This window comes from Lactuca serriola, chromosome 6 (assembly GCF_051521515.1).
Source record: "Lactuca serriola cultivar US96UC23 chromosome 6, Lser_US96UC23_V15, whole genome shotgun sequence".
NCBI lineage: Eukaryota > Viridiplantae > Streptophyta > Magnoliopsida > Asterales > Asteraceae > Lactuca > Lactuca serriola.
Window position 1 is genome coordinate 128,022,073 of NC_136413.1, and position 25,421 is coordinate 128,047,493.

The 25,421-nt window shown below is 38.7% G+C and overlaps 1 protein-coding gene across 1 annotated transcript; it reads left to right on the forward strand.

The window, feature by feature from the left end:
- Positions 1–3,255: 3,255 nt before the first annotated feature.
- Positions 3,256–7,371, forward strand: LOC145056795 (uncharacterized). Its single transcript, XM_079004516.1, has 6 exons — positions 3,256–4,488; positions 4,795–4,904; positions 5,004–5,328; positions 5,557–5,793; positions 5,936–6,036; positions 6,776–7,371. The coding sequence occupies exons 1-6, from the start codon at positions 3,430–3,432 to the stop codon at positions 7,167–7,169; spliced, it is 2,226 nt and encodes a 741-aa protein (XP_078860642.1). The 5' UTR covers positions 3,256–3,429; the 3' UTR covers positions 7,170–7,371.
- The last annotated feature ends 18,050 nt before the right edge of the window (positions 7,372–25,421 follow it).

A 25,421-nucleotide genomic window follows, 5' to 3' on the forward strand; every position in this document is an offset into this window, starting at 1 on the left:
ACTTGGGTGTTCATTTGTTGTATTCTATCCCCCTCATGGTTGCCTTAAGACATTCATTGTTGAGGAAACCCCTTTACAGTAGTGTCCGTCCTGATGAAAATCCTAGATTAGGTCCCTTGTAATAGTTGTTGTCATAGGGACGTAAAGTGAGGATAACGGGAATGGGTAATCGGGTTATTGTTGGTTGGTGAAATTAAATATAACTATTTATTGTGGGTTGAAAACCCTATATGCTCACCAGGCTCCCAAGCCTGACCCACTCAGTTTCTTTGTATTACAGGTAGTGGCACGAGAGCATAAGTTGGAGAAATTGTGAAGATGTTTTTGTTTATAGACCAGTAGTTGTATATAACTGTGTAAGGTCTATGTTTTATTGTTTATGATTTTGTGTCTATATCGGAACATGACATCCCGAGTTTTGATATATAATGAAAATACATTTCTTTAAGAAATGCTTTGATAAACATTATTTTATCATGTATTGTTTTGGGGACAAATTCCGCAACTCTTTTAAATCAATGGATTTACTCTGAAATTATTTTAAAGAGTAAATTACATGAATGATCCTTATGTTTGGGGTAAATTATGCGTTTGGTCCCAAACTAATTTTTTTTATCTCGGAAAGTCCCTACTGTTTGTTTTTGTTACGCGTTTGGTCCCTACTTTTTGTTTTTGTTATGCACTTGGTCTCTATCTTATCTAAAAAAAACTATTATTTAAATAGGGAAAAATGGTGGGATAGGTAAGGTAAGGTGAGGGGAATGGAGTTCGGGGTGTGTTTATTTAAATAAATTAAAAAATCAATGGCAAAATAGTATTTGTTTTTTTTTTAGGTAAGACATGGACCAAACGTGTAACAAAAACAAACTGTAGGGACCTTCCGAGTTAAAAAAATAAGTTAGGGACCAAACATGCAAATTACCCTAAACCATAGTGACCATTCGTGTAATTTACTCTATTTTAAAAGCATAAATGAAACCGGTATTTTTTGGCCGTGAATTTGGGGATGTCATAGATGATGGATGAAGAAGTAAAGGCATGTATTGGGTGATGATTCAAGCACGAATTTACAAGATATTCTTGAATTAAAATTAAGGCCAACAACAACTACCGCTATTTATAGATAACAACGATCTTAGTGTCCAATTTTCTAGGAATCTTTAAGAGTCTAGGTTACAAAGGAAAATTTGTCATTAGTTTGGGTTGTATATTAGAAATTGGAAACTACTACAAATAAATTACATGTTGAACTGGAGTTTCGAATCTTGCACACAAGGTGTTTGACAAAAATCCTAAGAAAAGATATATCTTGTTTGTTTATATATATATATATATATATATATATATATATATATATATATATATATATATATATATATATATATATAGAGAGAGAGAGAGAGAGAGAGAGAGAATGACGTGTGGACCGTATTTTATTATTATTATTATTAATAAGACATTAAATTATATAGAAAAAAACAAAACAAAAATATATCAAGAGGGCAATTTAGGCATTTCAATTTTTGAAGGGACCGTTTCCACATAGAAACATGGCCAAAAGGACCATGAAACCAAAAAAGTCAAAGTTTGGACTAAACCTAAGAAAAATGCATACTATATGAAACTTTTTGCACTTTTGTCTAAAATGAATTACTCAAAAGGCTCCGATTCGAGATTTGGATCGAGTACAGACTAGAAATATGGTATGGTTTAGGATTGGAATTTTGTTTGAGGTTGGAGCATTTTCATGAATTGGGATTGAGAAGGATATTGATGAGGAAGTGAATAAAAATATAAAGCTATGGTCGAAAAATGATAACTTGAGGTGAATAGATTGGTTGGTCGAATGAAAGTCGATAACAAATCGATGAATAGATTGGTTGGTCGAATGAAAGTCGATAACAAATCGATGATAAAAGACTTGTTGAAAAGGTGTTGTTGGAGTAAGAAGATTTTTTCTTATTTCTTTTTTGAGGTTTATATTTGATTAGGTGAAGACATGTGATGTTTGAAAAATTGAGAAATGTTTTGAGAGAAATAATGATATTGTTTGTAATGAAATACTGAGGTTTAAGTGTGTATTTATCAATATTCTAAATAACATGAGGCATGGGTTTAGCGTCAATGTCAAAGTTAAGTCATGGCGAGCCATGACATTTTTCAAGGCGCAACTATTTTATATAAATATATATATATATATATATATATATATATATATATATATGATATAATTATTGAATTTTATCAAATATATCAAGTTCTTAGAATGTTCTAATAATATTTTGTATCAAGAAGTTAACAAAAACTCAATTATTTTAGGATCGATTAGAAAAAAAAACAAAAAAAACCGCACCTTAAAAAAAAGTCATCATAACGTGATAAGACGCGCCTTGGCACGTTATTTGGGCGTCACGCTTAACAAACCCGTCTTGGATGTTTTCGTAAAGGCTGGGTCACGACTTGCACCATGGCAAACCTTGAGGTGCGCCATGACGCGCTTTTTAGAACCATGATATTTATTGTGGTCGCAAGAAAGATTGAATATTTGAATTTTATAAAAAAAAACAAAGCTACTTATTCTTTTATTTTTTATTTTTTAACAAAAAATGGTAGTTTGAATGTGTTGGAAAATGGTCAAATGGTAAAAAAAAAAAGCTCTCTCTCTCTCTCTCTCTCTCTCTCTCTCTCTCTCTCTCTCTCTCTCTCTCTCTCTCTTAACCGGCGAGTGTCGTTAGCAGGGGTGGCAAATCAGCCGATCGTGTTGTGTTGTTTGTCACGACAAAGTTTTATGTAACAAAAATATGACATGACATCATGTTTTTTAGACTTGTCACGAACACAAACACGAATTCAAATTTCTATCACTCCAATTTGATTTTTACCATGTCGTGTCATAAATTGCCACCCTAGCCTTGAGCGAGCCCCCTTGGAGCATGTCTGTGGGTGGTTTTTGACAAGCCTTAGGGCACCCGGGGAGGGGCTTGACACAACTCCCGCAAGCCTAATCGGATGATATTTTTTTTTTTCTTTCCAATAAACTCATAAGCTAAAAAGGTATAAACACTTTCTTTAAGTGGAAATAGAAGGATATTTGAGAAATATGTTATCGTTATTTATCAGATATAAGGAAAATAATTGACAAAAAAAGACAAAAGAACTTTTATAAATTATACCCCTAAAAGCTAATGGGTTATGGCGGCCAGCTAGCAATTTCTCAATTATTGGGACATTAATTTAAATGGGTGAAATTCCGATTTTGTTATACAAGGCAATGTTAGAAGTCGTGATATCAAACACTATCTCAATTCTCTTTCTCTCAACCTAAACTCTAAACACCATTCGATCAACTTTTCGTTTACAGAACTTATTGGCCTTATAGTTTTATTTTCTGTTTTTCTTTATAATCAAGTACAGTTATTGTTTGTAAATATGGAGTCCTTCCTGGAGGAGTTTCAGCATCTTAAAATCCAACTAGAACAGATAAAGTCAGCTACCAACAACTTTCATAATAGCAACATTATCGGTAAAGGTGGATTTGGGGAGGTGTTCAAAGGATTATACTCTCACTCTAAGGGGCGACAGGTAGTGGCTTTTAAGCGTCTAGATCGTAGACTTGGGCAAGGAGATCCAGAGTTCTTGAAAGAGATTCTGATGCTTTCCCGTTATACACACGAAAACCTCATCTCTCTCTTGGGATTTTGCAACGAGGATGGTGAGAAAATCCTTGTGTATGAACACGCATCCAATGGAAGCCTTGATCGCCATTTAAGTAGCACTACTCTCACATGGAGGCAACGTCTCAAGATATGCCTTGGAGCTGCAAGAGGATTGTGCTACCTCCATGAACCCAAAGAGACACATCAAAGAGTTATCCATCGAGATATAAAAAGTTCCAACATTCTCCTTGATGAGAACTGGAACGCTAAAATATCTGACATGGGACTCTCGAAAATTGGACCCGCTAATCAAAAGCACACCTTTCTTGCCACCAATGTTGTAGGAACCCCTGGGTATATAGATCCTCTGTATATGCATACATATTCTCTAACGAAAGAGTCGGACGTATACTCTTTTGGAGTAGTCTTATTTGAAGTCCTGTCTGGGAGACTATCCTTTAATTATAACAATGGTAGTTTTGTGAGCTTTGTGAAAAGGTGGAAACAAAGCTACATGCAAAAGAAATTAGATGATATTATCTTTCAGGATATGAAGAAAGACATGGATCCAAGGTCACTCGAAACATTTTCAGGAATTGCCTATCAATGTTTGCAGGAATATCGTGAGCAACGGCCAAAGATGTCTCATGTTGTTGAACAACTTGAAATTGCGCTTAGGTTGCAGGAGATTTCTGAAGAACCTTCGATAGAGTATCAAGAGATCGACTATAAAGAGTTGATTAAGAGTGCGACAACTCCTGTGGTCTACACATCTGAAGAGAAACTAAAGATGATTCTCTCCAAAGGAATTTTAGTTAATGGGGGCAAAACGGTAATTATATCTATGTCTATGTCTAGCAACAACTTTAGATTTTTATTATATATAATTATTTCGTGGTTGTGCGGAAATGTGATTTATAAATTGTTATTTATACCTTAATTAAGGGTAGTATCCACGTTAAAATCCATCTATCGATATCTCTATTAACAACCAACGCTCATGTATTTGATTTGCCTTTACTTTTAGATGTTGACACAAGTGCACTATAACTTCGAAAACAAAGAAAATCTCTCTTCTTAGCATGCACTCATTCACTACATCAGTCTAACTAACTTGATCGAAATCTTTAATGGACAGCGTTTTTGGTTGAATAAGAATGGACAACATTGTGAAATGATATCGGCAGCAGGATGTTTAATCCCTATTAAACCTCCATCTCCCAAAAATTATTGTCGAAGAAAATCAAGGTTAATTACTAGCTAGCTAGTCCTCCATTTTTTTTCTAGTTTTGTAGACAATTTGATAAGTATATATAATAACATATTTTTTGCTGCATCTTCCTGCAGATTTAATATGGACTACTCTATACCATATTGTTATAAATCCAAACTACAAGTCAGAACACAATTTTTGTCACCACATATCACATATACAGTAAATCTTGTGTTCGATTTTGACTACCCAATTCACAACTATTTCGGCATCAATTACATATTGGCTGGGGAGACAAAATCTTCGACTGTGTACTTAGTAGATGAAAGAAAAGATGGATGGTTGATGGCTGAATTGTATCACTTTACTATCGACAAGAGAAGAATTGATTTTGACATAACGTTTGAATGTGGAGCTCCATTGGCAGTAGAAGGCATTGAGTTTCTGCCTGTGGAGAGAGTAAGCTGACAAATTCCTGTTTTTTCCTTTATACCATTTTGTTTATGTGGTTTTTATTGTTTCAATCATTCTTAGTAAATAGATGAGTTGCAAAAAAGAATATCTTAATCTAAGAGAACCCCTATGGTTCACCTACTTAATTTGTGGGGAAAATTTTTCAATAGGACACATCTAGAGATTACGAGTTTTCTTCCATAATCGATAGAAGTCTAAAGTGTAAATTTGTAGGTGGAGTATCAAGTGCTAGAGGATGAGGAGGTCGATATGCAAACCATGTCACTTACAGACATAAATTATTGGAAACAAAAGTTTCCTAGTGATTATGAAGACAGATATTGGGAACGAAAATTGCCTAGTGATTATAAAGAAATAATCAACAGTTCCAAATACATTATGCGATGGACAACAATGAAGGAACTCTACTCTATTTTTTGCAAAGGATTCCCAATTGATGATGGTGAAGAGGTATATCCTATATGAATGATTCATTCCCGTCATTTTTAGACATTCTTAATCAAATATTTCTCATGTCTACATGGTTCTACCTGTATAAAAGGGGAGAACTCCAGAACTCCAAAACAGTTACTTACACATTTATCGTTGACAGTGGTTTTCTATGACAAAAAATGGGAAGAAACTTCATATGCTCTCACCAAGATCGTGTTTGCAAGAAGGAGAGTGGAGATGGCAGTCCTCACCCGAATCAAGGTTCTTTCCTCTATCTCCCAACCTATTTTCTTGTAGCCATGCCTATGTGGTAAAGATTTTTGGGTAACAGAGACCTGTAAGATTGTTAACAACTGATTAGAAAACTACTAATTTACCCTTCACTGGTTGGTTTACAAACCACCTAGGATTTTAGGAACTCTGTGCATGGCAGAAATTGGGTTTCCCATTTGCAAATTCAAGTGGCATACATATTGTGAAAGTCGCAAGCATTCATTAAGTTTCTATATTTTAAGAAAATTTCACCACTCATAAAAAAAAAATCAATGTGTAAATAAAGAGACGACTTAGACATCCACAGTGTATTGAACTCTATAGAATTTAGTAAAAATACTACATCATCATTTACCTTTCATACAATTTAATTTCCACAATGACTCTACAAAAGTTCAATGGAATATATTTTTGTAAACAAATCACTTATTTGGTAATCTTTTTATATTAAAAAAGTTTCATTTTTTCCATTGGCCATCGAAGTTCATATCCATCGAACACCAATGTGGCATCTCTCTGTGATTGAGTTTAACCCATTGAATGCCAACTAGACATTTTACATCATTCAACCATTCCATTAATCTATGTATTGTGGATACTCTTATAGTACATGTAACCATTGTAACTATTTAAATCCTTTTCACGAATATGTTGTCATATTCTAACATTTCTATTAAACACAATGTGTTAATGAAAAAAATTAGTAACTCGCACCATCTTTATGTAGATTTGGAGAAGTGGCTTATGATCCTCCTAGCAGCTTTTTGCTAAACTGTACATCCAGAATGAAGACCTCTTGGAGAACATTTGCAGGTTACCTTGTTTACAAAGTACAAGAGAACCATTCTGCTTTTGAGTCTCCAATAGTCGTGAATGATTGGTATTGTTCATGGTATATCTATTTACTTTGTCCTCAAATCCCAATTATTAAAAGTAAGGCTTATCACAATAGCCACAACACATTGAATAGTCCCAAAAAGAAAGGTCTTCCACAACAAAGGATGGATGGCTGGATGGAAGTACAACTATGGGAATCCAAATGGAATTGTAGATTGACGTTTTCTAATGATGCTTTTCTTAAGGGGCTCATTGTGCAAGGCATTGAGGTTAGACCCATCTAAGTTCTCGTAATTATGATTTTAAAAGAATTATATGTAAATATGATGAATTTGTTATGGTTTTATCGTGTAAAATTATTCTCCACCCTATTATAAGGAATGCATACCTAAAACTTAACTATGAGCTACAAGAAAAGGGCAGTAAGTGTAATATTGTGTGTGTATCTACTATTGTTAAAAGAAATCAGATTGATTCATAACCAAATGTGAAGCTATGGAATCATTTTTCTAGAAGTGGCTTTTAGGTCTTGAGTTTTCATGGTGGCAACCAATTTCTACTATTTGTTGGAAAATTTAGTATAAATTATATTCTTACTAACTTTGGACATATATAATTATATACATATGTTGTATATATAACTAACTTTAAGTGGGTTTGTGTTCTCCTCCACGAGGACTTCGAAACGATATATTATGTCCAAAATGGAGTATATGTGAATGAGATATCGATACTCAAAGGAGGGTATTTGAGAATAAATTTAGCAAAAAAGGATGAATGTGGGAATGAGTCTCACATTCGTAGAAAGACCAAACTCAACAAGACTTATAAGCTTGAATGTATGTAAGGCTTACAAGTTTGTGTCTATGGTTTCACTACAATTCCTACCCACGCGCAGAGGGGAATGCAAATATTGGATTTCGTAGACCAAACATGGGCTCGAGCAACCCTCGTTTTTGCTAAACGTGACAGTTTTGGTCCCTATTTTTTAATTATGTAACGGATGCATTAATTATATAATTAATGATATTTATTGGCATTAAACGCTCAATCAATCATTGATTTATTTCCATTATACGATTCAAGTATAAAAGGAGAACTTTACCATCTTATTCAACACACGAATGAAAATACTCTTCTTTCTCCTTCTTCTTTGTACTCTTGCTTCCGACGATTTTTTCAAGCTAGTGATATAATCGGCAGTACACCACTGTTAAGGTTGTTGTACCTTGGGAACAGACGGCGAATCTGTTTAAAGGAAGCGAGTCCAACTCGATCCTTAGCCACCACGTTTTGCTACTAATCTTTTCTTTACAGGGAAACTTTCAAGAGGAAAACAAAGTCCTTACACTAACACTATTTAAATGAGCTTTAAGAATACACTACAAGAAAAATGCTAATTAGTGACAAAAATGTTGTGGTCACTAACATTAACTAAGTAGTCACTAAATGTTTTAGTGACCATATTTTGGTCGTCACTTTTGGACATTACAGATCCTTCACTAAACTAATTAAAGACCAAAATATATAAGTGCTTACTAGATAGTGACTAGTATATAGACGTTATATATGTGACGACTCATTCGTCACTAATATATAGATTCATTTGTCAATGAAATTCGACAGAATTCTATCCAATTAGTGACATGTTTAGTGACAAAGAAATTTAAGGGCTAATGTCATAAAACCCTTGAATTTCCAAGAAATGGTCAGTTTTACATTTTGGTGTCTTTTGGGTTCAATAAGCTGGATATTTAATTAAATTTTTGTACTTATATCTGTTTAGGGGGTTTATTGTTTATGACTAATGTTATAACTTACTAGGCGAATATACGCACGTTACGCGGAATAAAATTATTTAGTTAACCTTTTAGTAATTATATGTCATTGAAAATATTTATGTCATTTATATTAACTAAAAAATAATTATTATTATATTTAGACATTTAGTTAATATAACATCATAATTAATTTGAACAATAAATAATATAACACTTACAAAAATAGAGTCATTTAATTGTATCTACTCATGCTTTACGTGTGTATAAAATTAGTTATATTTCTCATTTAGTTTAATTAACTAATGTTATGATTTGTTAACTTCAAAAAAATTGACAACGTTTTAATTTCATCTTGTTGATTATTTAAATTATCAATCATTGTTTATGATGTGACATAATTTAATTTATAACTTTATGTTATTTTAACTATTATTATTATAGATTAATTTAAAAACAACTTAACTGAATTTCAATTAATATAAAAAATAATTATTGGAGATCTTTTAGATTTATGTTCTTTTACATTTATTCTATTTAATACTTTACTTTTATCTCCTTGTAAAAAATATACATTGAGTTTTTTTTAAAACTTTATTTGATAATTTATTTTAGTTTTTAAATTTTACACTATATTTTTAAGTTTGTTTGATATATTAATTTAGGTTATGTATTTAACTCTATATTGAAGTTATCGATAATTCAAGAAGTCTTTCATTTATGATAATATTTATAATTAATAACATATTCAAGTTAAAAAGTATATTATGGAAATTTTAAAAGTTGGTAGTTTCAAATTGATGTGGTGAAATGAAAAATGCTTCCTTTATTAGTATAGTATGATATGATGATTGAGGCATATGCGCCATATGATGATCTTGATGATATGCCTCTCTCTCTCTCTCTCTCTCTCTCTCTCTCTCTCTCTTCATACATACATACATCACCCATCTAACTCCCTTCAAATCGTAGCTCCCTAGAAATCTTATTTGCGGGTCTTTCTTCTCTTGCTCTATATTACCGAACACCCGAGTGCTCGATGCACAAATAAAACAAAGAACAAAGGTAGTCCCCTTGACGTGCATGTGATGTGTGTATTCCGTGGCTCTTTTTCTCTCTATTTACATGTGCGAGTCAAAGAAAAATGATGATGAATAGGGCAGAAAAAGAAGGAAGTAATACTAGAAATAAAAATCGAGTCCAAGATATTTGGTGGAGGTGTTTCTCTATATGTATAGGTGTTGTCAATAGACAACTATATTTTACATTGCATATGTGTTTGAACTAGAAACTGAAACCCAGATTCAAAATTAATAGAATTCACACAAGATATTTGGCAATTAAATACTGACCCTTGATAATGTCCCATGGAGGTTACTCGAAACCTACAACGTGCAACTTGATTAGGTTTAATTCTAACTTTAGTCAAAATGGTGACCGAGTAGGTTTTAGTCATAGTAATTTAGTTGATGAATTTTTCATTTGTTGACTAAGTCTTAGGAGTATAATGTGGATTAGTCGTCGCTTTCTTTCTTAGGAGCGCATGCACCTTTAGCTTTTAGCCTTTCTCGTTTGTTTCTCTAGCTATAAATAACATAGATTGCAGTTTATTTTAAAGTGTGGAATATAAACAAAATTTTCCCATCTGTTTTCTTATTTCTCTTCTCTCGTGTAGAGCAACAAAGTTTGTTTCTTTTTCTTATTTGTTCACAAGTTGAAGAGGGGGCGGGACCAACATTTGGTATAAGAGCCCAAGGCTTATGGGATCATCAGAAGAGGTTCTATGTGAGCCATAGATTTATGTGATCTGTAATGGTTGGTGCTATAGGAGAGAAAAGGGCTAGGAAGATTTTTAATAACCTAGATTTATGTGATCTGTAATGGTTGGTAGTGTAGGAGAGAAAAGGATGATATGCAAAAATATACCTATCAACTTTTAAATTTATAAACCCAACTAACTTAAATAATTTATGCACCTATAGGCGGTGTACCTATTCAAATTATACAATAGTTTACGTAAGTTGGGTGTCAAACACAGGGAACACAATTTAATTAATAAGACAATTGCTTGACATTAAGCTAAGAAACAAACTTTAAATGGGGGTTTTACTGATTTTGCAAGATCAGAAGAATTTAAATCACGCACCTACCAAATATCAAAATTAAAATAAGCAAAGAAAACTATTCAAATTCAATATTAAAGAGTAATTTTGTTAGATATGAATCCCCCTTTTCCCTATGATTGATTTCTTATTAAATTGCTATTGATGGTTACCACATTATTATGAAACTAGTTATTATGATCAATAAAGAACACTGAGCAGTCGTTGCGAGTGACTATCTTACCATATTTCAAGATCACGATCATTGTGATCCTACCATCAAGCTCATCATCAGATACATGCCAAAGCATCTGTCTTTTAATGCCTGCTACTCTGTTGTAGACATTGTTCCACTCTCAGTGCTCTGCAAGTGTGTGTTTTCTACATATCATCCAACTCTAGATCCATAGCAGATTCATCTCAAACTTGTTGACGATTTAACTGTAGTTGTCGCCAACAAAAAGTTCCTCGATGCAATCCATCTCAGAATCCCTACAAAAACTGTGTTCAAGGAAAGCAAATTATTGGTTGTTTGGCAGTTCCTTTGCCACTACATTATTCGATGCCTTTTAGGTCAAACCGGTGGTACAGACGCTATGGTTAAGCAACTTTTGGACATTGTATGGAGTATTTTCACTGGCCAACTAGTTGATTCATCCTTTGGGATGATATGATCACCTATGTCGGAAGAGACTCAGTAAGGCAAGGACTCACCGAAGTAACATATACAAGGTTTTGGTCCCTTTGCATCAATGATCTACACTCACAAAACAAAGTTAACATGGTCAAGGAAATCAAGTACTTCATCTACATAGAATTTAAGAGGTATTCTCTTCCACAAGATCAATCTGTGTTCGGTCCCATTAGAAAACTCCCATTACACATACTAAATGAACTTGGAATTATCGATCCTGCAGTATCGTACCACATGGAGGCTACGAATGATACAACACCATATTGTTATACCCTGCCTAGTCCCACACCACAACCCACTGGTCGTGCTCCTAAATCGTAGCTCTCTAGAGGAAAGATCAAGTCTAAGATAAAGAATCGAATCAAGGCTATCACAAAAAGTGCCAAAGTCCTAAATAAACCTTGAGTTAGTACCACAGAGGCCATGCACACTGAAGATCCAAAACCCAATACCGGAGAACAAGCTAATACTACAGACCCTGAACAGACTGCAGACCTTACACAACATCAAACTCCCAACATCACTGAAGAACTAGTAAATGTCAATACCAAAGAGCCTGAGAAAGTAAACAATGAAGATTTATTTAGGAAAAGAAAGTTGAAACTTCCTATATCTCTTAGCCAAAAAGCGATCTAAGGCAGATACCAGAGCCTCTCAAAAGTCTCCGGTAGCCATTTGATTCAATATTGAATCTCCCGAACTAACTGATCTAGCCACTCTAATAAAAAGAGTGTCACGGTTTCAAATCAGGAACATGGAGACAATTCCCAATCGGGATTCCAAGTGGATTCCGGTGTCAAGAAATATCCCAAGGTCTATGGTATCAAGCACTTGCATGTTTTTACACCTAAGGATCTGAACTCCATTCTTCTTTCTATTACACACATGCACATCAAACACTAAATGCACTGCAGGGTTCTTTTCAGAGATCCTAGCGAGAAAGGATCTGAGGCCAAACATGGTTCGAGACCAAGGAGACCGAGGAAGTTCAGAAAAACCTATATCACCAAGTTTACTTACAAGCGAATTAGGCAAGGGGAGCACCATTGTGCGAGGATACGTAACCCGAGGGACACCCTAATGGTTACTAGTTTTAATGGTTATGTTTTAGATGATAGTTTGTCCAGATCTTATTCAACCACGGATTCAAAAAAGAAGAAGTTTTAAGCCTTCAAGTGAGCCCTCTAAAAACAAGAAAACTCAACAACAAAAAAAAAAAGGATGATGCAAATTGTTAAGTTGCAGTCTACTGGGGAAACTTTATTCACAGCACAAAGAAAGCTGATAATATGGAGAGAACTCAAAAATGGGTAGAGGATATGGATGAAAAAGTCAGTAAGGCTCGTGAAGTTACTAGAAACAAAGCAGGAGGTTCATGACCTATAATTATGCCATCCGAAGTAGGAGATTCCAACAACGATGACACTGTAGTGTAGCTAAGTGAAGCACCAATCTTGGGATTCAATTTTGATGATGAAGAAGATGAGGTGCAAAATCAAGGGAATGATGATGACTTCTCCATGTTTATTAAAGAGGAAAAATCAAGTGGATCTCATCACTCCATGTAACAGCCCGGAATTCAGGTATAACCATTTAGCCCTCCATCTTTTCATATATGTCATGTTGGCCCTTTTGTGTTGGGGCGAGTACGCTGGGCGTACAAAGAGTACGTTGCGCATACTCGCACGCTTAAATTGAACGCGTTGCCACCCGGGTACGCTGGGCGTACCTATGGCTACGCTGGGTGTAACCGGTCCAGACCCAAAACCCTAATTTGAGTTGTTGGCTATAAAAGGAATGAGATGGCTTGGTTCCTCAACCACCATCCTTCAGAAAGAAACTCTAAGAGAGTGTTCCTTCGTTCCTAGCCCTTTTGTGAGTGTTCTAAGCTTGGTGGTGTCATTTCAAGGTAGCAAAGGAGAAGAAGAGTCCATTGTGGAGGCTAGGAGCTGGTGTTCAAGTGTAGATCCAGGCTTAGCAAAGGTTGGAGCTTCTTTCTAAGGTAAAAAGTCCGGATCTTGACTTGTAGATCTTGTGGTATGCTTTATGGACCATTTTCTAGGGTTTTGGTCCCAAAGGTGGAGACTTTATGAGCAAGTGGTCTCCATTAGCTTAGATCCATCATATTTCTGGTCCATTTGAGTTGTAGATCCATAAAAATGTAATCTTGGACGTGAATGATTAGCCATGCATGAGATCTAGATCCTTGAGTTGAAATGGAAAGGTGTTAAGGAGTGTAAGAGCCTTTACAGCCATGCCAAGGCTTAAAGGTTCCGACTTTATGAGTAAGGATGCTTAAATAAGGCCGGATCTAGAAGTTGAAGTAGTGGCTTAATCGATTAAGACCAGAAATGAAGTGTGTCTAGATCTAACTATTACGCTGGGCGTAACTCCCAGTACGCGCAGCGTACTGGGTGGAGACCCCGATTATTGAGTTGGCGATGTACGCCCCGCGTACATCAGTCTGTACGCCCCGCGTACTGAAGATGTTGACTTTTGTTGACTTTTAGGGTTTTGATCAACTTGTGGACTTTGAGTCAAGGGAGGGTAAAATGGTCTTTTACCCCTCTAAGGAATGTTAATAAGGGTTAAAGTCTAGTGGTGGAAGTCTATATTAATTAAAATAATATTTGTTATGATTAGGCGAGTTTGAGTATTCGTTTGGGATTCGGAGATAGCGAGCACGTGAGATTCTAGACTTTCCACGAGGTGAGTCTTCTCACTATACTGTACCTGGAAAGGTACCTATGTGTGACCGGAAGGTCGGATATGTTATGAGTTGTATGCATTGTATGTGATTAAGTTAGTCGTTTATATGTGCTATGTATGCTATGCTTGATGTGGGCCGGAAGGCATTATGTTATGGGCCGGAAGGCATTACGTTATGGGCCGGAAGGCATTTATGTTATGGGCCGGAAGGCATTGTGATGTGGACCGGAAGGTCGACGCGAGTAAGACTGGAAAGTATACCGGGTTGGGACGGAAGTCCCTTGAGACACATGGACCGGAAGGTCATGGCCTGGAAAGGCGTATGTGTGTAAGTAGTATTTTGGGGAACTCACTAAGCATTTATGCTTACAGTTGTTGTGTGGTGTGTTTCAGGTACCAGTGATGTACGCGGGAAGGCGCCGGCATGATCAGTACACACACGAGATTTTTATGTTATGAGATCTTGGGATTGACATATGTTATGAATTGAGTTTTAAACAATGATGTTTTCATGAATAATGAATGGATTATGGTTTTATAAAATGCAAAAAATTGTTTTGAAATTTACGGTGTTACAAGTTGGTATCAGAGCCTTGATTTGAGGGATTCGGATGCGTTTTCGGGTGTATTTGAACTGAAACTGAGGATTTGAGGAAAATTTTTGATAAGTAAAATTTTCGAAAAGAGCAAAAAGAGTTTTGAGACAGACAGAGCAGAGCTGTGTGTACGATCAGCCAGTGCCCGAACGATGAATCCCCAAAAGTACTCTTACGTTATATGTTATGAGATGCGTTATGTTACATTATGCATGCTAGAGGAGGCTAGGTATACATATTAGGACTATAGTGGCCTGATTTGTGATGCCTTAGCCTAGGAGATTTCTGTTGCTGAGATGCTTTGAGAGTGAGTAGATAGCAGTCAGGAGCTCATGAGAGTAGAGTACTCGTAATCCAGGATCAAAGGAGGAGGACTTGGAGTGAATGTTGATGCGGTGTGATCGGTAGTATTGGGCCCGTACTACTAAAGACACCGGATCAGTGGACACCCCAAGTAAGAATCTTTTGGACAACGGAGGACGAGTAGGTTGCGTCAACGAGTATGGGTATGCTCAATCGAGTCTCTGATAATTTTGTTGTATTTCAGAGGCATCATGGTTGGGACACGCCACAGGCCTGAGGCGGGCGGTGTGAGTGACGAGGAGCTTCTTCAGATGATCCACGATGAGGTGGCTGCGACGATCAGGGCCGAGATTCCAAAGATGTTTGGGTCTATCAAGACCACGTTGTTGGAGACTTTTGATGAGCGGTACGCCGCAGTGACTGAGGCCGCAGCCGCTGCAGCTACGGCAGCTGTGGCTGCTGCCAGGGCTCAAGGAGGTGACTCGTTGCTGTTCCGAGAGTTCAGCAACACGAAGCCACCCGAGTTTGATGGGACGCAGGATCTGATCGCTGCGATGATATGGATTACTGACATTGAGGGATGCTTCTATACTTGTTCATGTACGGAGCATCTGAGGGTACGGTTCGCTTCGAACCAGCTCCGCTTGGGAGCGAAGGATTGGTGGAAGTTCGTGACGGAGAACTTCACTCTTGCAGAGATTTCAGCGGTGACCTGGGAGAGGTTCACCACCATGTTCATAGACAAGTATGTTCCCCCAGTGGAGATGGAACGGCTGGTTCAGGAGTTCTTGACCCTCAAGCAGGGTAATGATTCGGTTTCTATGGTCACCCGGAAGTTTCATGAGAGGGCGATGTTCTGCCTTGAGCAGGTGGCTACTGAGCAGGCTCGGATGAGCCGGTATCTGGGTATTATGAGGAGGGACATACGGGAGTTCGTGTCGAACTCGACATACCATACATTTGCTGAGCTCCAGGCAAATGCCAGGAAGAAGGAGATTGAGTTGGAGACTCAAGCCAGGGAGGAGGTCGAGTCTCAGAGGATGGATCGGCGGCCGGCTCAGTCTCAGCCGACAGCCAAGCGGACCAAGTCCGATGATTCGAGGACTGGAGGCCAGAAGGGCCGCACTTGCGGGAAGTGCGGCAAGGGTCATGAGGGGGCCTGTCGATCGGGTGCTTGCTACAAATGTAGCAAGGAGGGGCATATCGCCAGGGATTACCCCAAGAGATTTATGGTTTGCTTCCATTGCAACCAGACCGGACATCGGAAGGCCAAGTGCCCTCAGCTACACCAGGGATCAGCGCAGGGATCTGCGCCGGCTGCTAGGATTACTGAGGCTCGACCGGCGAAGGCCGAGGCTCCGAAGGCTCGTGGGAAAGCTTTTCAGTTGACTACGAAGGAGGTCCGCGCGGCGCCCGATGTGGTGGCTGGTAATTTTCTTGTGATTTATGTACCTGCTCTGGTATTATTTGACTCGGGTGCGAGTCGGTCGTTTGTATCCTTGGCCTTTAGTCAGCACATTAGTATCCGTCGAGAGGCGTTGAGTCGACCTCTGCGAGTTTCCATAGCTGATGAGCGAGCAGCGTATGCTACGGAAGTGATTCGAGGATGTATCCTTGAGATCTTCGGGGTGGAGTTCCCGGTAGATCTGGTCCCGATTGCGATGGGGGACGTGTGTGTGATAGTGGGCATGGATTGGTTGAGCCGATTTGGAGCTGTTATAGATTGCGAGCGTCAGTTGGTGACAATTCGAGACCCTAGTGGGGGAGCGCTTACGGTGTATGGCGAGGGGACCCGGTGCGAGTCAGCGTTTTGTTCGGCTGCCAGGGTGAGGCAGAGTTTGCAGCAGGGCTGCAGTGCGTTCGTGGCCTATGTGTTGGACACGCGTGTGGCCACGGAAAGACCAAGTTCGATTGAGGAAGTTCTGATAGTGTGCGAGTTTCCGGATGTTTTTCCCGAGGAACTACTGGGTGTGCCTCCGGAGAGGCAAGTGGAGTTCCGTATCGATTTGGTTTCGGGAGCAGCACCTATCGCCAAGGCACCTTATCGCCTCGCGCTACCAGAGATGCAGGAGTTATCTTCGCAACTTCAGGAGCTGCTGGGAAAGGGGTTTATTCGCGCCGATCCTTTTTGTCAAGAAGAAGGATGGTTCACACCGGATGTGTATCGATTATCGGGAGTTGAACAAGTTGACGGTCAAGAACTGGTATCCGTTGCCGAGGATCGATGATCTGTTCGATCAGTTATAGGGGGCATCTTGGTTCTCCAAGATAGAATTGAGGTCGGGTTATCATCAGATGAGGGTTGGAGATGAGGATATCTATAAGACAGCATTCAGAACTCGTTATGGGCATTACGAGTTTGTGGTGATGCCTTTTGGGCTCACCAATGCACCAGCTACGTTCATCGATCTCATGAACATGGTGTGCAGGCCAATGTTGGATCGGTCAGTGATCATATTCATTGATGATATTTTGGTATATTCGAGGTCCAGAGAACAACATGAGGAGCATTTGAGGGAGATCCTTGGAGTTCTGAGATCGGAGAGGCTGTATGCCAAATTCTCCAAGTGCGAGTTCTGGTTACGAGAGGTTCAGTTCTTGGGACATCTTGTCAACCAGAATGGGATATTGGTCGACCCGGCCAAGATTGAGGCAGTCATGAGGTGGGAGGTGCCGAGATCACCCACTGAGATCAGGAGTTTTCTGGGATTGGCCGGCTATTATCGGAGATTTATTAAGGATTTCTCCAAGATCGTCGTGCCACTCGCCAAGTTGACCCGGAAGGGTGTTGCGTTTTCTTGGGGCCCGGAGCAGCAGACCTCGTTTGAGACACTTCGCAGGAAGTTATGCAAAGCCCCAATGTTAGCCCTTCTGGAAGGGATGGAGGATTTTGTGGTTTATTGTGATGCATCGATATCCAGATTGGGAGTGGCGCTTATGCAGAGGGGACAGGTGATAGCGTATGCATCGAGGCAGCTTAAGCCTCATGAGTTGAGATATCCCACTCATGATTTGGAGCTGGGAGCGGTAGTGTTCCCTCTCAAGATCTGGCGACACTATCTGTACGGGGTTCGGTGTACGATATACACGAACCACAAGAGCTTGAAGTATTTGATGGATCAGCCCAACCTAAACATGCGACAGCGGAGATGGTTAGGCGTGGTCAAGGATTATGACTATGAGATCCTGTACCACCCGGGCAAGGCTAATGTTGTAGCCGATGCACTGAGCCGTAGGGCAGAGAGCGCCCCATTGCGAGATGTATGTTTGAGATTGACGGCGATGACCCCGGTTTTGGATGCTATTCGTGGGGCCCAGGCTGAGGCTGTGCAGCCTGAGAGCCAGAAGAGGGAATGAGTTGTCGGGCCGGTATCGAGATTCGTTACCGATAGTCGAGGGCTTATGACTTTTCAGGGTCGGATATGGGTACCGTCCGTGGGCGGGGCACGTACCATCTTGATGGAAGAGGCTCATCGATCGAAATTCTCGATCCACCTCGGAGCCACTAAGATGTATTTGGACCTGAAAAAGGATTATTGGTGGCCCTGTATGAAGAGGGATGTCGCATGGTTTGTAGAGAGATGCTTGACCTGTCGCAGGGTTAAGGCTGAACACCAGTGTCCACATGGTAAGCTGCAGCCATTAGAGGTTCCCGAGTGGAAATGGGAACAGATTACCATGGATTTTATCACCAAATTGCCAAGGACCGCGAGGGGCGTCGATGCAATTTGGGTGATTGTGGATAGGTTGACAAAGAGCGCTCATTTTCTTGCTATCAGTGAGAGCTCTTCTGCTGAAAGGTTGGCAGAGTTGTATGTGAGGGAGGTGGTATCGCAGCATGATGTCGATTGTTTCAGATCGAGACATGCGATTTACTTCCATATTTTGGAAGAAGTTTCACGAGGAGTTGGGTACAAGGCTGCATTTCAGTACTGCATACCACCCACAGACGGACGGGCAGAGTGAGCGGACGATTCAGACGCTCGAGGATATGCTCCGAGCGTGTGTTTTGGATTTTGGAGGGAGTTGGGACACCTATTTACCCTTGGCAGAGTTTTCGTACAACAATTGCCATCATTCGAGCATTGGTATGCCACCCTTTGAGCTGTTGTATGGGAGGAGGTGTCGGACCCCCATCTACTGGGGAGAGGTGGGGCATCGGGTAATGGGAAGTACGAAGATTGTGCTTCAGACGACATAACAGATATAGCAGGTCAGGCAGAGATTGTTGACCGCTCAGAGTCGCCAGAAGAGTTATGCGGACAGGCGTCGGTCCGAGCTCGAGTTTCAGGTTGGTGACCTTGTACTCTTAAAGGTCTCTCCTTGGAAAGGAGTGATTCGATTCAGGAAGAGGGGCAAATTGGGGCCTCGATATATTGGACCTTTCAGGGTAATTGCGAGGATAGGCAGGGTAGCCTACCGTTTAGATCTACCTGCGGAGCTGGGTCAGATTCACGACACCTTCCATGTGTCGCAGTTGAGGAAGTGTATTGCCGATGAGTCGGCAGTGGTACCATTAGAGAATATTCAGGTGGATGCAGGCCTGAACTATATTGAGAGACCGGTGGCAACTAGGGATCGAAAGGTTAAGGTTCTGAGGAATGAGGAAGTGCCCTTGGTGCAAGTGCAGTGGCAGCATCGGAAGGGGTCCGAGCTGACATGGGAGCCCGAGTCGGAGATGCGGGAGCAGTATCCGGGATTGTTTTCGGTATAAGACTTCGGGGACGAAGTCTGGTTCTAGTGGGGGAGAATTGTAAAAGCCTGGAATTCAGGTATAACCATTTAGCCCTCCATCTTTTCATATATGTCATGTTGGCCCTTTTGTATTGGGGCGAGTACGCTGGGCGTACAAAGAGTACGCTGCGCGTACTCGCGCTCTCAAATTGAACGCGTTGCCACCCGGGTATGCTGGGCATAACCGGTCCAGACCCAAAACCCTAATTTGAGTTGTTGGCTATAAAAGGAATGAGATGGCTTGGTTCCTCAGCCACCATCCTTCAGAAGGAAACCCTAAGAGAGTGTTCCTTCGTTCCTAGCCCTTTTGTGAGTGTTCTAAGCTTGGTGGTGTCATTTCAAGGTAGCAAAGGAGAAGAAGAGTCCATTGTGGAGACTAGGAGCTGGTGTTCAAGTGTAGATCCAGGCTTAGCAAAGGTTGGAGCTTCTTTCTAAGGTAAAAAGTTTGGATCTTGACTTGTAGATCTTGTGGTATGCTTTATGGACCATTTTCTAGGGTTTTGGTCCCAAAGGTGGAGACTTTATGAGCAAGTGGTCTCCATTAGCTTAGATCCATCATATTTCTCGTCCATTTGAGTTGTAGATCAATAAAAATGTAATCTTGCACGTGCATGATTAGCCATGCATGAGATCTAGATCCTTGAGTTGAAATGGAAAGGTGTTAAGGAGTGTAAGAGCCTTTACAGCCATGCCAAGGCTTAAAGGTTCCGACTTTATGAGTAAGGATGCTTAAATAAGGCCGTATCTAGAAGTTGAAGTAGTGGCTTAACCGATTAAGACCAGAAATGAAGTGTGTCTATATCTGACTATTACGATGGGCGTAACTCCCAGTACGCTGCACGCGCAGCATACTGGGTGGAGACCCCGATTATTGAGTTGGCGATGTGCGCCCCGCGTACATCAGTCTGTACGCCCCACGTACTGAAGATGTTGACTTTTAGGGTTTTGGTCAACTTGTGGACTTTGAGTCAAGGGAGGGTAAAATGGTCTTTTACCCCTCTAAGGAATGTTAATAAGGGGTAAAGTCTAGTAGTGGAAGTCTATATTAATTAAAATAATATTCGTTATGATTAGGCGAGGTTGAGTCTTCGTTTGGGATTCGGAGATAGCGAGCACGTGAGATTCTAGACTTTCCACGAGGTGAGTCTTCTCACTATACTGTACCTGGAAAGGTACCTATGTGTGACCGGAAGGTCGGATATGTTATGAGTTGTATGCATTGTATGTGATTAAGTTAGCCGTTTATATGTGCTATGTATGCTATGCTTGATGTGGGCCGGAAGGCATTATGTTATGGGCCGGAAGGCATTACGTTATGGGCCGGAAGTCATTTATGTTATGGGCCGGAAGGCATTGTGATGTGGACCGGAAGGTCGACGCGGGTAAGACTGGAAAGTTTACCGGGTTGGGACGGAAGTCCCCTGAGACACATGGACCGGAAGGTCATGGCCTGGAAAGGCATATGTGTGTAAGTAGTATTTTGGGGAACTCACTAAGCATTTATGCTGACAGTTGTTGTGTGGTGTGTTTCAGGTACCAGTGATGTACGCGGGAAGGCGCCGGCATGATCAGTACACACACGGGATTTTTATGTTATGAGATCTTGGGATTGACATATGTTATGAATTGAGTTTTAAACAATGATGTTTTCATGAATAATGAATGGATTATGTTTTTATAAAATGCGAATTTTTTTTTGAAATTTACGGTGTTACACTCCACTTCCAAGCCTAAGCCCAAAAAGAAGAAGACGCTATCTGTGACAAGAAAAGAATTCCTTGAACTCAGGGGAACAATTGATCAAATCTTTGCTATAGTCACAAGTTCTCATCCACCATAGACCCCTGTTCTGACCACAATGCAAACCATGGAGGAACGAATTATGGCGATTTAAACAAGAGAAAAGTTCACAGATGAACGCATCCTACTTCGCATTGAGATGGGAATTCGTCAATTAGATGTCCAAAGGCAAGCAGATCATAAGAAATTCATCAAAAAGGCCAAGGAGCTACTGACATAATTGAAAGATCAACTGGTCAAGGTGACCATAAAGCAAGAAGAGAATACATAATTTCTGATTAATAAAATCCACAACACTTATAAAGTTGGGTATTCCAAACTCCGATCAACAATCAAAGGCTTAAGGAGAACAGGCTAGGCAACGGAAACAATGAATAACATCCAAGTCGTTACTAAGGATATCCTTGATTACATCAAAAACCCAAACCTCATGATAACCAACGACTTAAGCACCCAGATGCTAACTAGGTTCGACCAAATCTTCAAACTGTTTGAAGAAATTAAAGCATTGTTTGAGGAGAAAGCGAAGCCTTCTTCTTCAAAAACGGGAAAGAAACTAATAGTGGAAGTCAACTCCGCCTACAAAACCTCTAAGTCTCCATCTCCTTCAAAAAATCAAACTCCTCATCAGTCTCCACTAAGGTCCCCTCCAAAAGGAAAAATTCCAATCCATCCTCCTTCTCCAAAAGACAAAATTCCAACTCCTTATTATGCTCAAAAGATGATACTGCCTTTCAAAAAGCCACCATGGAGCCCTCCATGTCTTTGGATAAATCGAAAGAGTCCCCCATTACTAAGCAGAAAAAGGAAGGCAGAAAAATTAATACCGGAGGCAGCCAAGATGGTCAATTACATCTGCTGAACCAAAGGATTTGACATCCAAATGGATTAATCACTAATCCATTCCTGGGTAAATCCTATATTATGACTTTTGGATACACACTACATCCCTCATTTGATCTATGAAGTTCCTTCTACCGATAGATACCGGGATATTCCTCTATCTGCCAATGCAAAATAGTTCCCACTCTTGGAACCATTTGTCTTCACATCCCAGATGACTGCAAGCCTCCTATGTGGTTTTAGAGTCGAACTTGTTTCACAACAAGTATGGAAAGAAAATTGAGGAAATCTGGTTCAACGATGTTCCTGAGGTAGTCAATACATATAAGCCTTTCTCATACAAAGGTGCAACCTAATTTCAATACACACACAAACACACACACATACTCTCTCTCTCTCTCTCTCTCGCTTTAACAAAGAATGCCATCGCACTCAAGCAGAATTTTCCTTTATGAATACTGAAGATATCTTTCTAATTGTAAGAGTGTTCCAGAACAAGATAAAAAAAATACCACAAAATGAAACCCGCATATGCTAGAGCATGTGACTTTCTTAAGGCTATAGTAACTGACTTTGCAAGGATTGATGCCAAGATACATCTTGTTGTTGCTGAAAAGATGAGTTTCCTCCTTGTGAACATCCTCCAATTATTAACAAATGGATTCAAGATCTAAGCCTCAGAGCCACAATCGTCCCTGACCTTGGCATTATATTCAAATTCTCAAGAGATAGTGAAAAATTCATCATACCGGCCACTGCATTTCATCGATGCTCGCATAAACAACTTGAAGGAACTATCTTATATGTTCAAAAGTCCAAGTTCACCAGTAACGAAGTAAAGCTTGAAATAACAAGGAGAATCAAATGGATTTTTGAAGTTAGGAAGTTTTGGTGGGTCATCATCAAGTTTCTCAAGCTTAATCGATGAAGAGGATAATTGTGAAGTCACTTAGTGGGAAATTGTTGGTACACAAAAGTGACCCTCGACAGCTATGAAGTGTATTTGTGACGCGAAGACTTGTGTGAACGGATAGAAAAGAGTTTGGATGAGAAGTATTACCGAAGAGATGTATCGTCTTGACTGAAGACTTGAATATCAGAGATAAGGAGACACGATGAGTTAAAGCTTTTTTCTACTGTGAATAATGCATTGTAAGAAAAATAATGATCACCATTTTTGACATTATGTGTTAAGTTGGTTTTGCCAGTCTGAAGCATGGGAAGCATGGCCGTCTAAATCAGGATTACTTTTGCATTATCTTATTTATAGACTAGTACTATTTCCTTCTATAAATAGATATTCTTGTAATCCTTACAACGTATGTCTGATTTTCGTCTTCTTTGTAATCTTATCAAGTGAAATACAAGTCTCCTTATCTTTTATCTTACATTCTTCATTGTTCATACTTTGTTGTTCACCGTTTAATAACTTGTGTTTGATTGCAAACGAAGTTATGATTCAATAAGTATTTCTTTAAACTTGTTTATATTTAATGATGTATGTTGTTATGTTTCCTTACAATTCCACTGTCTTTTATTGTTGAGGTTTATGAAGATCCGTGAGATTAACTTAAATTCCGCACCATAATATCTTTCTAATAAGTTCTTTTCTCAACATGTAGTCCATGATATGATGAATTGAGAAACTTTGGATTCAAACCTTAGGTTTTTAGCATTAACTATTTAGATACTTGAATTTGAGAATAAGTACCAATGAGATGAACTAGGGAAATCATATAAATTATTCGTAATTAATAACATGTTAAAAGCATGTAATTAGAATCAAAGTTTATAAGTTAAGAAAAGGGATACGTAGTTGAAAGTAAATTTGGATTATGGCTTCAAGGAGGAAAAATGCAGTAGTTTGTTAACACTCACTGATGAGATGAGTACATATGAATTTTCTTAATGGGTTACTTGACTTATTTTTATGATTTTTTTTTTTTTTCTGTGGGCTCTTTTAAAAGAGTAAATTAAAAGATTTGAAAATTTTATACAAGATAAAAGAGTTCTTTGCGTATTTGTTACTTAATTACTTTAACATGATTTTGGCTTAATAAATTGTAATAAAACCTGTTAATATTTTACTTTGCAAATTTTAAAATCGTATTTCATACCGATCATAACACTTATATGATTGAAATGTCAAAAGAAAAGTGGTGATCATGCATTCACCGAATATAACGCCTCGTTTCGAATTAATTATTGCGAAATAGGGTTAACAAATAATACATATAAATATAATTAAAGGCTAATTTATAAGTTTGGGAAGGGAGTGAATTAATAAAAGACATTAGATAGACGTAAAGGTTTACAATAATAACAATAATATAAAGGGTTACAATAATAATAATAATAATAATAATAATAATAATTATTATTATTATTATTATTATAATAGAGAAAATATAAATCCATGGGATATTATACTAACTAGAAAGAAAACCCGGGGCGACGGCCTGTTTTATTTTTATTTTATTTTTTTTTCAATAGAAGGTAGAAGGGACTAAACTTGTTAAACTATGGAAAATATTGTGGCTAACTTTTGAAGACTACAAAATTTTGTAATAAGAGACTAATAGTATAAGAATCGGAAAGTTTAGTGACAAATGTCTAAAACAAAGAAATTTTATTATTCTTTAAACTTTTGAGACTTAAGGAACTAAACTTGTCAAACTATGGAAACTATTATTGCTAAATTTTGAAGACCACAAAGAAACCTTTGTAACAAGGGTCCAAAAGTGTAAGAATGAAAGTGTTTAGTGAAAAATGTCTAAAATAAAGTAACTTTAGTATTACTCAAGCTTTTGAGAATTTATATAGACAAAACTTCAAAAATGGTCCCTTGTGGTTTTTAAAAATATTAAGTTTATTCCTTAAGTTCAAAAACATCTTACAGATGGTCTCTATGGTTTCAAAATTTTTATCATTTGGTCCTTCCAGTTCACTTCATTAGCATTTCACCATTAAGTAAGGA

What these genes read in the sequence shown, in the direction of transcription:
- LOC145056795 (XM_079004516.1), top strand. Translation starts at nt 3,430, where the DNA reads ATGGAGTCCTTCCTGGAGGAGTTTCAGCATCTTAAAATCCAACTAGAA. An exon ending in TAGTTAATGGGGGCAAAACG is followed by an intron (nt 4,489 to 4,794) that starts GTAATTATATCT and finishes TTTAATGGACAG; the next exon opens with CGTTTTTGGTTGAATAAGAA. An exon ending in AGTTTCTGCCTGTGGAGAGA is followed by an intron (nt 5,329 to 5,556) that starts GTAAGCTGACAA and finishes GTAAATTTGTAG; the next exon opens with GTGGAGTATCAAGTGCTAGA.